Source organism: Macrosteles quadrilineatus, unplaced genomic scaffold (genome assembly GCF_028750875.1).
Source record: "Macrosteles quadrilineatus isolate MER2022 unplaced genomic scaffold, UCM_ALF_1.0 Scaffold_2__2_contigs__length_208266976, whole genome shotgun sequence".
In the NCBI taxonomy this organism is placed as follows: domain Eukaryota; kingdom Metazoa; phylum Arthropoda; class Insecta; order Hemiptera; family Cicadellidae; genus Macrosteles; species Macrosteles quadrilineatus.
The window spans coordinates 160,374,227-160,391,247 of NW_026542595.1; the positions used below are offsets into that span (position 1 = coordinate 160,374,227).

The 17,021-nt window shown below is 36.1% G+C and overlaps 2 protein-coding genes across 2 annotated transcripts in view; one reads left to right on the plus strand and one right to left on the minus strand.

Annotated features, from left to right (window-relative positions):
- Positions 1-16,323, minus strand: part of LOC128986419 (galectin-8-like) — a 71,586-nt gene extending 55,263 nt beyond the window's left edge. The window contains exons 1-3 of the mRNA XM_054406786.1: positions 16,192-16,323; positions 8,040-8,075; positions 6,042-6,095 (exon numbers count right to left, since the gene is read on the minus strand). Of these exons, the coding sequence (XP_054262761.1) occupies positions 6,042-6,095; positions 8,040-8,042 (57 nt within the window). The 5' untranslated portion in view covers positions 8,043-8,075; positions 16,192-16,323. The remainder of the gene's footprint in view (positions 1-6,041; positions 6,096-8,039; positions 8,076-16,191) is intronic.
- On the plus strand, positions 11,110-15,283 carry LOC128985076 (uncharacterized). Its single transcript, XM_054404454.1, has 2 exons — positions 11,110-13,321; positions 15,015-15,283. Exons 1-2 carry the CDS (start codon positions 11,110-11,112, stop codon positions 15,281-15,283), a joined length of 2,481 nt encoding a protein of 826 aa, XP_054260429.1.
- Positions 16,324-17,021: the final 698 nt, after the last annotated feature.

Genomic DNA, 17,021 nt, shown 5'->3' on the forward strand with positions numbered 1-17,021 from the left:
ATTGTATAGTATAAGATAAAATATTATTCAGTGTTACTATCTTAGAGCAAAGACAAAAAGAATTAAATATAGATCTTCAACCATGCTTCGGTTGCAATAGGTTCTGGTGCACACCGATGGGAGTGTCATGTAGTACGGCGTACGCGCTACGTAACTACACGGCGCTCTCAGTGGTGTGCGCGAGAACCTATGGCAACCATGGTAACCACAGCACGGCTGACAGTATATATTTAATTCTTTTTGTCTATGATTAGAGATAAGGTATATTTTTATTACTCTTAATTTATAGATACTATCCATTTAGCTGGAAATGTACCTACATTCCTGGTTTTTATCATGTATTTTCTGATTGTTAACCTATATTTATGCTTACTTACTTTCCGTGTCCGGAAATCAGACTTCGCTTTTCCAAAACTTAGCTACCGATATGGCTTTGTCATTCGCATGTAAAAGATCATCTAATGTGCAAGACTGGTTTAGGCGTGGGCAGATCAGCAGATGGCCAGGATCCTGAACAGCACCACGCGCACACAAGATATTTTCTTCGTCTGGTAAGAGACCTCATTTCTTCATGTTTGACTTGCGTTTTGGTACCTCGACCCTGATTCGATTTAGGGTCTTCCACACCGTGTAATGCAGGCCTCCACCATGTGCTGTTCCATTTATCAAAAAGTCATCATATTGTTGACACTCATATTGTCCTCTCAGTGTAGAGACTTCTGATGATGACTTTTTGATAAATGGAACAGCACATGGTGGAGGCCTGCATTACACGGTGTGGAAGACCCTAAATCGAATCAGGGTCGAGGTACCAAAATGCAAGTCAAACATGAAGAAATGGGGTCTCTTACCAGACGAAGAAAATATCTTGTGTGCGCGTGGTGCTGTTCAGGATCCTGGCTATCTGCTGATCTGTCCACGCCTAGACCAGTCTTGCACGTAAGATGATCTTTTACAAGCGAATGACAAAGCCATATCGGTAGCTAATTTTTGGAAAAGCGAAGTCTGATTTCCGGACACGGAAAGTAAGTAAATATTGATAAATATTGATAAATATAGTTGAATAAATGTTAGTTGAAAATAAGCCTTCATTATTTCACTGATTTACCTATATTAATTTAAACGCATTTTAAAACAAACCGATGATTAGAATTGATAAATGCATATCAGTTGGAACATAGAGATACAACAGTAACATTATTGAAATGTTGTATCATTATCACTAACACTAGGCTATATCAAGTGAGTATCGCAATAACGGACACGAGGTGGGAGGTCATACTTAAAATGGGACTGGTGGCTTTCGTTAACTGTTAAAAGTAGTGACTTTCCAGGTTTATTGTCGGGCAGATGCTTTTAAGTTTGTGGAGCTATCAGTTTGTTGCAGAATTTTCAGTTCAATCAGCTGTTCTATAGCTAAGATTGTGCATAGAAACCCCTTGATGAAGGCCAGCTGCATTCAGTTTTGCACTATCCACCTTGAAGCCCTAGGTTACCTACTACTTTACTCAGTACCGAACCATTAACCTTATGGTTTGTAGGTGAAAGCTGCGCTAAACATTTATAAGTTTCTTTTAAATAACTTAAACACCATATTTTAAAATTTTAAAGTTTTGACAAATCATGCACCTATCTTGACAAAAACGCCGGGGTGGTAACAATTCTACTAGTAAGTATAATTTCCTTAGAAAATGCATTCGTCAAGTAAAAAAAATATTCAATTTTTGTTGTTTTGCCTCCAGATAAAAACTTTAATTATAGATAGAGGTTGAAATGCCTTAATCCGTCAATGTGATTAACGTCACTGATGAGCGGCGACCGTTTTTAATCCAGCAATGGAGTCATCCTCAGGCGGAGAAGGAACTAAAACCACTCCGGAGTGGTCGTCAGAAAGTCTAAAAATACGTAACGAAAAACAACAACACTAAATCACATTTTTACAAAAACACTTGGGGTCACAAATCGACTGTGCGGTGATCGGTGCCCTCTCTACTAGCCGTACTGTGTACATTTCGCCCACCCCCTCCAACACGCCTCATGAAGACAGCTGAACAACCCCAGAGCCAGAGCCGAGTGGGCCAAATGTTTTTGGAAATGAGCAACAAACACCCCCCCCCCTAGCACGGCCGCTCGCCCTGACAATCTGCGACAACACAAGTCCAGACTGTCTGACGATCTCGCCGGAGTGGTTTTATGTACCTTCTTCGCCTGAGGATGACTCCATTGCTTGGTTGAAACCAGTCACGGCTCATAAGTGACGTTGATCACATTGACGTTTTAAGGCATTTCAACCTCTAATTATAATAAATTAGTAAGTATTTTATACATTATAGCTAACAACCAAATTGCATAAAATGGTACCTATCTTGACAAATTATTTGTAGTTGCCTATATTATGGACCGTGGCCCACTGGGTTGTTAACATGATTGAAAATTGAAAATAGCACGACATTTTGTCTGTAAAAAGGCACAAAGAGTAAACACTATTTTGTCATGACAGAAAGGTCATATTCCTTTAAAACTAGATTACATCATCCTTTATAAGATACGTTGTTTAACAATGTATGTAAACGCCAATATTTACGTAACAGCCAATTTAAAGTATTTTATGCTTTTTGGAAATGCCACATTGCTATGTCATTTGCATTATTTGTTGCCAATGAACGCGCACAACCATATAAACGAGGAGGTCCCTAACAGTACAAGAATAAAAGCCAACTTCACTTCAAGTATATTCCACTACACCTAACTTTCCGTAGATGAATTAGCATAAGCCTTGACAGTAACCGTCGATTTCGACGGGTTTCACCTAGTATATAATAATACTAGATGTTCTAATTTATGTTTTATGGCAGTCTAAAATCTTAGGTTTGTTTTAGTGCAATATAATTTGTATGAACTAACAGCTGGATGGATATAAAAATATTCTATAGGACTATGAGGTTATTTTATTTAGTCTATGATTTTGCCATTGGTTATAGAAAATAAGTAAGATCAGTAGACCACAGAGATAAGTAAGACCATTGATGTATACAAATCGAGGCCCTACTCAAGAGCCTTTAAAGAAAAGACTATGAATTTTTTTTTTACTCCTCTACTTTTTGATGAAAGATTTTTGTTTACAATAAATGTTCTACTGCTTAAACTTTGTTTGAACTAGGCCTGAAAATGTTGATGTTATCAAACAAGGGGATCAAAGATGATCAGGAATCACGATTTTAAATTATTACCACAACCTTTGATGGGTTTTATCCAGATATAAACATGTATGACATTGAATCCTTTTGTAAAATCTAAAAAGTTGTTTGGCGTGTGTTCATGTGTGGTTACGTTACGATGCGCTGATGTAGGAAAATGTCTTTTTTATTTTGACTAAATATCTTATATTTTGAATAAATGAATATGGGAAATTAAGATGTAGGTACATATATTCAATGAGGGTGGGTAATTATCATGGATTTTAGAACGGATAACGAAATTTAGAACGGGTTTAGAATGGATTTTATATGGATAATAAGCCTTGAAAAATTACGTCACTAGCCTTACTAGCGTGTTTACTGTTTTAAATTCCTTCTACAGGTGACAAGTTCTTTTTCTAAATGAATGTTTTTTAACTGAACACCTGTTTCATAACAAACTATTTGTTATTGTTTTACTTTTCTTTGATTACTTATATTTAGCAATTAATGCAGTGTAATTGATATAAAGGATAGGTATGGACAGTTTATTTAATAATGTCAGAACTATTTCGGCATACCAAAATACTTTATTCCCGTACGTAGGACGGGCCAACAGCTAGTTTGTATTTAAATGTCAAATGCAAAATTCAAGTAACATCCTTAGTAGGCCTACATACTGCATTTTCATGTTATGTGGTTCAAAAACGTGTCCTTACCTCTTGAGGTTGATGAACCATGGCCATTGTTTGCTGTAAACATAATAGGTGAAACAGTTAGACTTTATTAATTCAAAACTAATACATTTATAGATAAAACTGTTTTTGTTTATGATCTTATCTTGGTCAAAGTCTTTTGGGAATTGGCTGAGTACTCAGGTTTGGTATAATTTACCTTTTTAGCTTTTAACAAAACCGATCTATTTTACAACAGTTTTGGCTAATATTAACAGCTAAGTTTGGAATATAAAATGTAAAATTATTGTAGGTTACAGAGGTTATTTGAGGTTCGTATTTTAGAAGTAATAGCATGAACAATTAGTTCTAAAATATGTCACCGGTGCTTACTAAGCACATTAGGTTTTTAAATTCAGAATCTTGTAAAACTATTTTGAGATGCTAGAGGACTACTATTTTATCCTATTCTCTAATACAAGCTATGAATGTTTGTCTGTCAGTCTGTAATTTAAATCCGAAATCTAGCGGAAGGATTTTTAATCAGGGTTTTATAGCCCAAAAACGTAATTGTTGAAAGCCGCTACCTTGGGAAAATTCGTATTACGCTACACAACTCATTTGGAAAATACCCCCGCCGCAGCAAACCTGCAGACTAAGCGAATTTCCATTTGACTGATTGGATTTACACTGAAATGTCTACTTAAAAATATAACATTTATTCCCGATTTAAATAGAATTAGTTTAACAAGTACTTAGGTTTGCTGCATTAGGGAGGGTAAAACTGTTTTTTTTTTGTAAAATGTTAATAGTTAGTAAGAAATAAAAACATTTTCCAAATTTGATCAAAATATGTTCGTAAACAAGCAAACTACAACAGTTTACTCATTCTCCATAAGAATAACATGGGAATTTTAAATTTAAAATTTTTTGGAATTTTCTCCGTAACCATTAGGCGCATAATAACGCTTCAATATACTAAATTATTTGTTTTTTGAAGCTCTACAAAATGGTTTGGAAATTAATTGCTAAATTTTATGTTTTTTGGGTCAAAATTGGGAAAAACCTATTTTTACCCCATAAAACCCCCCGTAAACACCCGTTCCCATGGTCCGATCATGCTGGATCGCGAACTCGTTCGAATAGACGTAGGTTTACACGTTTGTACCAAATTTCATCAAAATCGGATCATTTTTGCTCGAGTTATCGTGCTGACGGACATATATATATATATATATATATATATATAAATATATAAATATATATATATATATATATATATATGAATTTGAACGGATGGTGTTTTTGGCCTCTAGGGACCTCAAAACGAAAAAAAAAATCGGTCCCGCGTCCAGGTCTTACCATGAGTACTACGGTAATAGCTTATTCCCTATATGGGAAATTCGCTAAAAATAATAACATTGTCCTTATAGGTGTCTAAGTAACTATGTTGGTTGAACAAAATAACATCAAAAAGTAAACAAAACAATTGTCACTACTCACATGTGTTTATAACAAGCAATTAACATCATACAGCAAATAACAAAATATAGTAAAAGGAAAAAAATCTCAGTTGTAACTAATAAGCAAAGTGAAAGTAGATTACACTAAAAATTACTCGATAAAGGGGAAAATAGTTGAGCAAATACTGATTATTTGCTTAGCCCTCTCCTATAAAAAGTTATTCCATGGTGTACTGAGGCATTTCCACTAAACTAATTAGATATGGGGTCTTAATTAGCACAAAGATACTATATGCTAAATCCCAATGGGAAAAACAGATACAATCTCAATTTATTTAGAAGTAATATTGAAAAAGCGAAAAATCGTTGTCACAAGCATTTTTATACTAATATGATTTTGTTTATATCATATATCTGCAAAAGTCATACAACGGGTTTCAATATCTAGAGGGAAAATTCTAAGCGAGCTACACTTAAATTTGCAAGATCATAAAATGTATCTTATTTTTGTTTAATTGCATACTTTTACATTACAGAGTTGTTAATATTTGATAGATGTAAATGTCTGTCTATGGTTTGTAATAAAATGTTTTTCGTAAATTATTAAATGTTTGTTTACAATATTATTTTATTTTAACTATTAAGCTCATTTAACTATAACTGAGGAAGGCTTAGTTCCCTGGTTCTTAGATTGATTTGAAATTAAATATGGTTGAAAGTCAACTTACTTTGGCAACGTTTAAAGTGTCCTCTACTGGGGTTACCCACTCTTTGCATCTGTCCTGTAACAGCTAAATATTAATCATAATAAAACAAGTGTTTTTACACAAAATATGGAATAATATAGGCTATTTTAAGAGAGGTTTTTAATTGGAAAACTCAGAGTTGAAATACTTTAAGTTCAATTAAAAACAGTCTCTTAACAGCAATGCTCTTATTTCACAGAACATTTTTATTGTGGCCTCCCTCAAACTTTTGCCCTTCCAAAATGTTTAGGGCCTCAAGATACGTTTTTGTTCATTAATTTCTTCAATCAATTTGGGGGGATGATTTCGGGAGCAGCCCCCTTCAACATTATTTAGGGGAAAATTTAAACATGATTAACATGATTTGGTTTCCTGAACTTTTTGACAGGTCAGCAAAGAGTCAATTTATTACAGGGTGGCCGAAAAGTCCCTTTACACATTATTGCAGTTCGTATTTCACTGTAATAAACACGACTGATCAGAAAATATTGGTCCGTGAGTAGAAGGGAAGAGTTTGGGGAGAAAAGCCTCACTCACCCTTCCCAACCACCGACTCAGACCTAGGACGTGGAGACACTCAGTAGAAGTAAGGGCGGCCTTTGCACGAGTCACCCCAGAAATGAATACACAAATGAGCTAACGGATTTGGAGTCGAGTGAAGATTTGAAGAGACAATAGAGGTATGCATGGGATGTTTTAGACTAAAACGATGATCACTTGGTGTAGTCCACAATACATTTCTGATTAAAATAGATTTCTATGTTTTTAATCAACAACAATTGAATTTACATTTAGAGTGAAGGGACTTTTCGGCCACCCAGTAGGTACTTGGACCATAACTGTAAACTTGTACACCTTTCTTGAGACTAAATCTAGTTTTTTTTTTTAAGTATTCACAATACCTACTTTTTGGACTTTGCGAAAACACCATATTGGGTTTTATTCACAACTAGCTGTACTCACGGGCTTTGCCCCGTTTAACTTCATAAGTATTCGCATGGCTCAATCACGTCCCGGTTGAATTTCGTTCGCTACGCTCACTCACCTTTAGGTTGGAGCTCGTTTGCTGCGCTCACTTGTTTTCAGGTTAGCTCGTTCGCTACGCTAACTCGCCTCCAGGTTGATGTTCGTTCACTACGCTCACTCACCTTTTGATTGCAAACTTTGATAAAGGTTTTTATGTTTTAATATTTAACATTGGAGAATTTAAACGTTGTTAAGTGCCCAGGTGTGCTGCGATTGGGGTTTATACATTTGGACTCATTCAAAAGTAAAATAGTTTTCCGTGCTGCACTCTGTAGAAATACTGTGGCACTATTTCAAATCATGACTAATGCTAATACAGAATGTTGTAATTATTCAAACCTACAAAACAGTTGGTAAAAGTAAACATCTGCTTTTAAATTATATTTATTTGTAAACATTGTAGATCAAAAAGTCTGACATTGGCCCTCTTAAAACCCTTTGGGGCAGAGCCCTTTTGATAGATCTGCACCAAACTTCACTCGAACCATCCTTGAAAGATGCTTAATAATGCCTGAAAGTTTCATTACAATCTGTCGAGCGGTTTCGGAGTCCATAACGTATATACATACACACACACACACATACATAGTTCCTCTTTTATAGATATAGATAACATCTCAAAAGCACAAATTCTCATAGAAAACTATGCAACAATGCATATCAGCTGATCCTCCCACAGAACATCGGCATTGAAGTACGGAAAGTAAATCAGGGATGTTTAAATAATATATCAGTATGATACTACATATTAATACTGCGTAATAATACTGTTAAAGTATATAATATAAATATTATTTGCTTATTTTGATGTTAAAAATTGTCTTACAGTACTTATTGTAATATGGGTTGAGTAAAAAAAAAAAAAAAAAACACTTTGTATTATTCATCTTAATGTAGGTATTATTCATTTTTACGTAGGTATTAATGGTATTATCAATACTTGAGTGGACTTACCATGTCAAGTGAATGTTCTGTGAAGTTTGTATCACACTGCAACAGAAAAAAATAGCCTAATAAGGTATAATACAAAAAAACTATTTCACAATTTAGTTTTATTGGGATAGAGTATTCTGTGGATTAAAAAGTATACCCGCTGTATATTATGCGCACTAAGTGAGGGAACTTCTTGGTCAGTATTGTACGTGTTATTAAATTTATGGGAAGTAACTTACATATATGTAATAACACTCTTGAAACATATATTTACACTTATGCTGTTAACTAGTGAGTGACAGTATAATAATAACATATGAAAGACGGTAAGTGGAGATCAATTTACATTGTGCATTCCAATCATCATCAGACCCGATTAGCAAATGACGACTCAACTCACAACAGTATAAGTGTAAATGCATCCTATGTTTCAAGAGTTTTCTATGTATTTTATTTACTTTTTGGATAATTAAGTGTAAAAAAGAGAATAAAACTAGCCAGTCATTATTTTGTATGTCTATTAAAAAAAGTTCATTTACAATCAACGTGCAATCGGATTTTGGAAGAGTTTGGCAGTGGGGCGAATACAATACTGGGAATATCTTAAAACAGAATCGAACCCTTTTAAATGACACTAACGACATTTTCACACTCCGTTCATTATTTTCAAGATCGGTCATTCAGGTCATGATGAAAGGGTCCGTAGTTAATTATTTATATCAACAAGAATAATTCTTCCTTCTGCGAACTTCTTCTGCACAGATGACCAAAACCTTGTCTAGATTTAAAATTTAGAATTAGTACCTATATGCAAAAGTAAAACAGTGCTGATGATTCTATTTGCTATATGGTTTAGTGTGCATGCCGTTATACTACCTAGTTCTTATTGTTCTATTGTTCTACGGAGATTTGTACCTGACTTTTCAGAGAATACTACTATCTTGGGATGGCTGACATGAAAGAACTCTTAGCCTTTGTGAAGATCAGATTCAAAGCTCTAGCATAGTGAAGGTGAATGCTTCTTGCATTTAGAAGTTTGCTTTATTCAGGGTATCCCGTTAGTAAACAGTCAAACCCCGGAGAATGAGTCAAAATAAAGAAAAATGAAGTACCATTAAGGAAATTTTAACCAGATATCCGTCATTGTTTTTCTTTCACATAACTTAATGTTGTCCGAATGAAGCTTTATATTTACGCTGTAGCTACGTAAACAGCTACCGGCTACCTATTGGATTGATTTTGATGTAGTCACCATAACCATGACTTTACAGTTCTTCTTCTTGGTGAAAATTGATTGTTAAATGTTTATTTTCTTGTTGTAAAGTGGCTATGACTGGAATAAAAATATGTGTTTTTTCAGTGGGTTATCTTTTTTGCGGATGCTTGCAAGCCTTTTGCATCTGCCTTGTACTGATTGCATCCTAGTTAATTTTTTTACAAATCACTAGTTTCGACTTCTTGAAATCTATATAATTAATACGCTACATGAAACTTTGTCGGTTGAACTCCTCCGCCATTTCTTAACCGATTTTATCCATTGACGTCTCATTGGAAAGAGCGTGTCGCTTTGATTTGCAAACTGGCCTTACATTTTTGAAAACAACCCTTGGGCTCTGCCCCAGTGGCTTTGAAAGTTCCCATGTTATCCTTATGAAGAACATAATTGTTTACATTTTGATCAGCTGTATAATTTAATTGCTGTTATTTATTTTTCAATTCAATGAAACGCATTGATTGAGTACATTTATTTACTATTTGAGTTTGTGTAAACATAACCTCCAAGACGGATCGTGTTAGTATGGTTGTATCTTAAATTTGTGTATTTATCGTTGTTTTGTGTCGCTATGACGGATGTTGTGTCTTTTTACGGATGTTGTTTTGTAACGGATCGTGTTAACATGATAGTTACATAAATTTGTCCATTTATCGTTGTTTTGTGGAGCTATAATTTGTTTATTTGTTGTTTTTTCTTTTAAATGCCTCCGACGTGACGACAACGAAACATAGACAGGAGGCGTAATCGTGATGACGACCGCAACTACAGAACATTGGCGCGTAACAGACTTAACTCATCACAGTCAACACATGAACCTGGACAACCTCAACTATTAGGTTACAAATGCACCCTAACGCTGCCCCAAAACGATTTTTCTTTCTCAATTGGACCTCTATCAATGACCTGTGATGCCTGTACAGCGAGGCATTTTGAGAAGGAGAAGACCAGCAGGAATGCTTCTAATTTTTCCCTGTGTTGCCACAAGGGTAAAGTATCTTTGCCACCATTTATACCGTCACAATTCATTCAAGAGCTAATCGAAAACATTCATTATCCGAATGCTTCTATTCGCAAGAAATCACAAAATTACCTCAAACACATTCGCTCTTATAACGCTGCTCTTGCCATGATCAGCTCTGAAGCTTAACTAGACGAATCCTTAACAAACGGTGTCTACAACTTCAAAATCCACGATACGTTCTATCACCGCGTCGGCACTCTTGCACCATCACCTGGGCAAACTGCTACGTATGCACAAATTTACATTTACGATGTTGACACTGCCATTCAGCAACGAATGCGAATGCCCGCCAACCAAAAGAGTGATGAAGCCTTGATGAGAGAGTTGACATCGTATCTTGAAAATGTAAACCATTTCGTTCAGTCATTCAAAACTATGGCAGAATTAAGTCGGGACGAAAATGATGGCGTAGAAACTGACATCTGTATGTTCATGAAGAGAGACCGAAACGACGATCATAGAAGATTCAACGATGCCGTTCAAACTGATGTGGCAGCTATATTTAAAGCTGTAGATGGTGCACCACCTGGTGAGCGCAACCTTATCATATGGCACAAGTCTCATGGCGTTCGAAGAGTTTCCGTTTTGGAGCAATCCCTTGACCCGGCTTATCCATTGTTGTTCCCCCATGGCGATTCTGGATGGCACATTGACTTGACTCACGATGCCGCCATCAAACAGCTGTTCGTCAAAAGCTAACCATGTTACAATATGCATCATACCGTCTTGCAATTCGCGAACCATTCAGCATTTTGCACCGTTCACAAAAGCTTTATCTGCAATGGTTGGTGGATATGTATGTCAGGATAGAAGGCACACGACTAGAGTTCATTCGGAAGCAACAGTCACAATTACGAGCTGATCTCTACCTCAACATAACCGACTTTGTCAATAGAAGGGCAGGAGAAGAAAATGTTCAAATCGGCCGCCAAGTCATTTTGCCGTCATCTTTTATCGGCTCACCACGTAATATGAATCAAAACTACTTAGATGCAATGGCAATAGTGCAAAAATTTGGGAAGCCATCGCTATTCGTCACCATGACATGCAACCCGAAGTGGCCTGAAATCATTGACAACTTAACAATTGGCGAGTCGGTACATTACCGTCCAGACTTAGTCGTCCGCGTCTTTCATTGTAAACTGAATGAACTTATTGACAACATTACGAAAGATCAAATTTTTGGCGTTACTGTTGATGTTCGTGGTCAGAGTGTTGACAACCGCTTTGTTGTACCTTATAACCCTTTTCTCCTGCAAAAGTTCAACTGCCATATCAACATTGAAGTTTGCAGCTCTGTAAGGTCAATCAAATATGTGTATAAATATATATACAAGGGTTACGATTGCGCCAACGTACAATTCAGTCGTGACGACCAAGCGCAGATCGTATATGATGAAATTGACTCTTTCGTCAGTTGTCGTTATGTGGGATCTACAGAGGCCACTTGGCGCATTTTCGAATACGAGATGCATCACCAATCTCACAAAATTGAACGTCTTGATTGTCACTTACCGCAACAACAAACTGTATACTTTCAAAACGGCAACGAAGCTGCCGCAGCAGCAAATCCAAAGCAAACAAAACTAGAGGCATTTTTCAGACTTAACCAACAAGATTCTGATGCTAACAATTTACTCTACATTGAAATTCCGCAAAATTACACATGGGACTCTACCAGGAAAGAATGGCGTAAACGGCAGCGTGGTGGACAAAAGGTCGTAACGCGCCTTTATAATGTGTCGCCAAAGAATGTTGAACTTTTTAATTTACGTCTCCTGCTACTACATGTCAAAGGTGCGAAGGGTTTTGAAGATATTCTTACAGCTGATGGCATACTTCACGAAACATTCTTGGCCACCGCTAACGCAAGAGGTATTGTGTGTAATGACAACCAGTGGCAAGACACTATTGCCGAAGCAACAGCATCGCAGTCTCCTAGACAGTTGCGTCAACTTTTTGGAGTTATTTGTGGTATTAATATACCCGCAAATTGCAACGCACTATGGGAACAGTTCAAAGACCATTTGTGTGAAGACTTACTTCGTGATATGTGCTCTCAAGCAGCGTATGATTTGGGTCTTCTTGAAATTGAGGATATATTGATCACTCACAACACAAGTTGTGCTGAGTTAGGGCTTCCAATTCCGAACTGCCAGTCAACAAACATAGATAGTTACGACGTAATGGAACAAGGCGAGTGCTTCAATCATATGTTCAACATGGCCAATGACGAACAAAAAGCAATCATTACAGAAGTTATTGGTGCTATTGAAAAAGGACAAGGCGAAAAAGTACTCTGTCTCACTGCGCACGCTGGCTGTGGAAAGACGTATGTGCAAAAGACGTTGCTGTTTTATTTACGTTCAAAATGTCTTGACTGTCTACCGTGCGCATTCGGTGGCATAGCGGCAAGCTTGCTGGTGGTAGGCAGAACATTACACAATCAGTTCAAATTGCCTATTCCTGTCACTGAGTCATCGGTATCATCTATGAAAGCTAATAGTGCTGTTGCCAATAGAATCAGGCGTTCAGCATTGATTATAATCGATGAAATCTCAATGTGTCCGATTTACGCGTTGAAAGCAATCGACCGTTTGTTACGTGACCTATCAGTTACCGAAAATCGCGAAAAAATGTTCGGAGGCAAAGCCGTACTCCTATGCGGGGACTTTAGGCAGACGCTCCCTGTTGTATCACACGCTGGGCAAACAGCTACAACTGAGCTATGTGTGAAATCTTTAGAAGAGTGGCCACGAATCAAACAGCTCACGCTTACGCAAAACATGCGTGCGCTGCCACCTGAGCTTGACTTTATAAGCTTCCTCAAACAAATTGGTGATGGGACATATCCAATTCATTCTGATCTCGGCGATGATATAATTGAACTTCCTCAGAACGTTATCTGCTCAGGAGATATTATTGACGAATTATACAATGACTTTGACAGCATTATAACAAGCAACACTATAACAGACCGAGCAATCCTCTCTACCGTAGAATGGGGTGAATAGAAACACTTTTTGACTTTTAAGCTTCTGTAAAAACGATATTTTTAATTTTTAAATTTTCAACACTAGCTCATATTTCCGGTCTTGGACTCCTCTACTCAAACCAGTAATCAATTTTTTTTTCTTTTTAATCATTAAGCAGAAAAAAAAATAAAATATGGCTGTTTCTATTCACCCTGCACTTTGGGGTGAATAGAAACACTGTGTTAAATTGATGATTGTTGCTTTTCCCCACTTACCAGGGGCAATAGAAACATGAAATTTATGCTTGTTAGCTTAGGTTGTTGTAAATAAAAATATTTAAAGTTAATTTAACACATTTATATATAAGTACGAAGTATAAAAACATCGTTTTCATACCCCTTATCCAAACAAATCGGAGAACATAAATGACAATGGGTGAAATCAGAGTTACAAAATCTTACATAGAAACCAACTAAATGAAGAGTAAAATCTGACAAATCTTCCTCAAAACACAACACTCCCTTAAATCTACAAGTTGTACACGGCTTGGGAGTTGGAAGCCAACGTACTACGTCATCGACTTTGAAGAGGGCCTCCTTAATCTGTCTCTCAGAACTTGTTGGTTTGCGCAATTTTCTTGATAAATCTTCCTGTTTATCCTTCCTTGTCAAACTTTTGCAACATATAAACGATAGCAAGTTTTGTTTTTCCCCATTACTTTGACAATTACATGATCATGAAGGGACAACTTTGAAGACTCACTGATGTCTTGAGCTAGGTATGCTGGTTCTTCTTCATCAAATTGTTCGTCTTTGTCACTTTCTTCCAGTGAGAAGTGTGACTGATGTGGAATCATCTTCATCTCTGGTAATTTTTTTTTCTTTTTTGGGGGGTTTTCAGGTCTACCTTTATTTGCACCACTGGTTAAAAAAAGTGTTTCTATTTACCCTGGTTTTGCAAAATCATGACATAGCCTAAAATAAAAATAAAGTAAAAAAATATAGTTTATTCTAGGGCTAATCTATTAACACACTTGGTTTTAAGATACCTAAGACAATATAAAAAAATGGTTATTAACATAAATACATGTAATAGGTTCATACTTAGAGAGAAAGTTTTGAAAAGAATGTTTTTCGCCAAAATTTTCAAATGAGGTTTCGCATCATCCAACATCCGAAGCAGAGATACCAATATGCTGAAATAATTTTTCCCAGGTAGATAGGATATGGCTATAATGGGGGAAAATAATTCCCTTATATAAAGTCAATGTATAACAAAGTTATAAAAATGTGAATCATTCATTGAAGTTTTGTTTCTATTCACCCTGTTGTTTCTATTCACCCCATTTTACGGTACGAAAAACGAATTCTGCCATTCTGTAAACGAAAAGATAATGTCAAGGATGCCCGGAGATTTCACGACTTATTAGGCCTACAGTTTTGACAAGATAGTAACAGATGACGTTTCGGAGACACTGAATTTCCCAACCGAATTCCTCAATAGCATTGAATTGAGCGGATTACCACCTCATAAATTAAAACTTAAAGTCAACGCGGTCGTCATGCTCATAAGAAATTTAGACACTGCTAAAGCACTGATTAATGGTACCCGATTGAGAGTGAAGCATTTATATCCACTCACTATCGACGTGGAAGTTCTAACCGGAACGTCTTCGGGAAATCGATTTCTCATACTATGAATCCATTTATGTCCTTCTGATGCAGCCCTCCCCTTTGCCATGCAACGCACGCAGTTCCCAATCATACCTGCGTTTGCTATGACAGTCAACAAATCACAAGGACAGAGCATTGGCAAAGTTGGAATAATGCTTGAAGAGCCTGTCTTTGGCCATGGACAGCTGTATGTAGCCTGCAGCCGTGCACGATCGTTTGAAGGGCTGAAATTCATGGTCCGTGACACAGAAAAACAATCCCGGTTGAGAGGTGATGATCGAGTGTTCACTCGGAATATAGTATTTAAAAATGTAGTATAACCATTTACAGTAAAATGTTTTCAATTTAAAACTAAATTTTGTGTTACATTTATTATGATGCATCGTAAACCTATGTATACTGTATTATAAGCAGTCCACTATGCAATAAGTGCGCTATAATAGTGGTCCAGTACTATAGCGCACGTATTGCATTGTAAAATATAGTTTCACGTAAGCGTGCACTTAGGCTCATGAAAAACATTGTAATATTATGTGTCGCAGACAAGCACTTTCTGCATGATAATATATTTGAAAGTGTGTGTATATACTTCAGTGCGCATAAAATAGCGGAAATGGTGAAATTGCGCCATGCTAAGATAAAAATGGGGATATTTTGTAATAGCACTCTGATAGGCTGAAAATGGTGAATTTATGGTGGATCCATGCACTGCATGTAAATGTTTTGAGTTTGCCATTTCAATTATTTATTGCTCTGCTAGCGTAGCGCACGATTCCGTGTGCTCGGGTCCACTTCATGGCCTATTTTATTCTTTTGAGCCTGACATGTCCCTTATTTAGTAAAACTGTGCCAACCTAACCGATAGCCTACAATTTAGTAATAATCATTTTTGAAAGACGGATTGACTTTTAAAAATGGTATGAGTATCATAGCCTACTTAAAATAGTTTAAGAACTGAGCTTACAAAGAGGCAGATTCATACGGCGTTCAAGGTGCCCTGTGTAATCATATTGGCTTGACATAGACTATTCACTGTAAATTATTAACAAGTTGCGAATTTAACTTTAGTAGCTGTTATTTTGATTAGGGTTTAGTGTTTTAGATAGCATTAATGTTTGTTTAGTCTACTGTCAGCATAGAAACTTAATATCTTCCAACTACTACCGGTATTGTATTAAGTCAAAGAATAAGTATATTCTTGGGTTGGGTAAACTTTAGAAATACTTACCTTTCAATTGAAGATAAGACTGCAAACTGGCAATAACTACTTAAATTTTGAACTCTCTCTTGATAATTTCAGATCTTGTGGAACCACTATGTACTTGGAATTTATACTTTGATTGTTAAAACTGTGTATTGATGAAATGTTGTGTTTTTATTGTTTTTAAGAAATCATATGGCAATGCGACATATTACAGAACAATTGGAAAAACAAGAAACCGTAGATCATAACAACTTAGTTTTACCATTGAATTGAACCTTTACTACCATAGATCACCATAGATAGATTTGTATTACCATCATCATATATATTAATACCCCCTCCGCAGCAAACCTGCAGACTAAGCGAATTTCCATTTGACTGATTTGATTTACACTGAAATATCTACTTAAAAAATAAAGCTACACAGATCACCTCACACCATTCTACACTCATCCTTCACTCATATTTGGGTTAAAATACGCACATAAGTGGCGTCCCAATCTTAATGATTGATAATTAATAATTGATTTAACATTTATTCCCGATTTAAATTGAATTAGTTTAACAAGTACTAAGGTTTGCTGCGACAGGGAGGTTAAACTTTTTTTATTTGTAAAATGTTAATAGTTAGTAAGAAATAAAAACATTTTCCAATTTGATCAAAATATGTTCATAAACAAGCAAACTACCACAGTGTACTTATTCTCCATAAGAATAACATGGGAATTTTAAATTTATAATTTTTTGGAATTTTCTCCGTAACCATTAGGCGCATTGTTGTAAAGTTAATTTATGTTTCATATATATAACCAGAAGATTTGTTATTTGTTATGATTTAATTTAGAAGGCATGAG

Coding starts and splice junctions, on each gene's coding strand:
- LOC128985076 (XM_054404454.1), top strand. CDS start 11,110: ATGTATGTCAGGATAGAAGGCACACGACTAGAGTTCATTCGGAAGCAA. Junction 13,322..15,014: donor CCTCTCTACCGTAGAATGGG/GTGAATAGAAAC, acceptor CTTCTGATGCAG/CCCTCCCCTTTGCCATGCAA.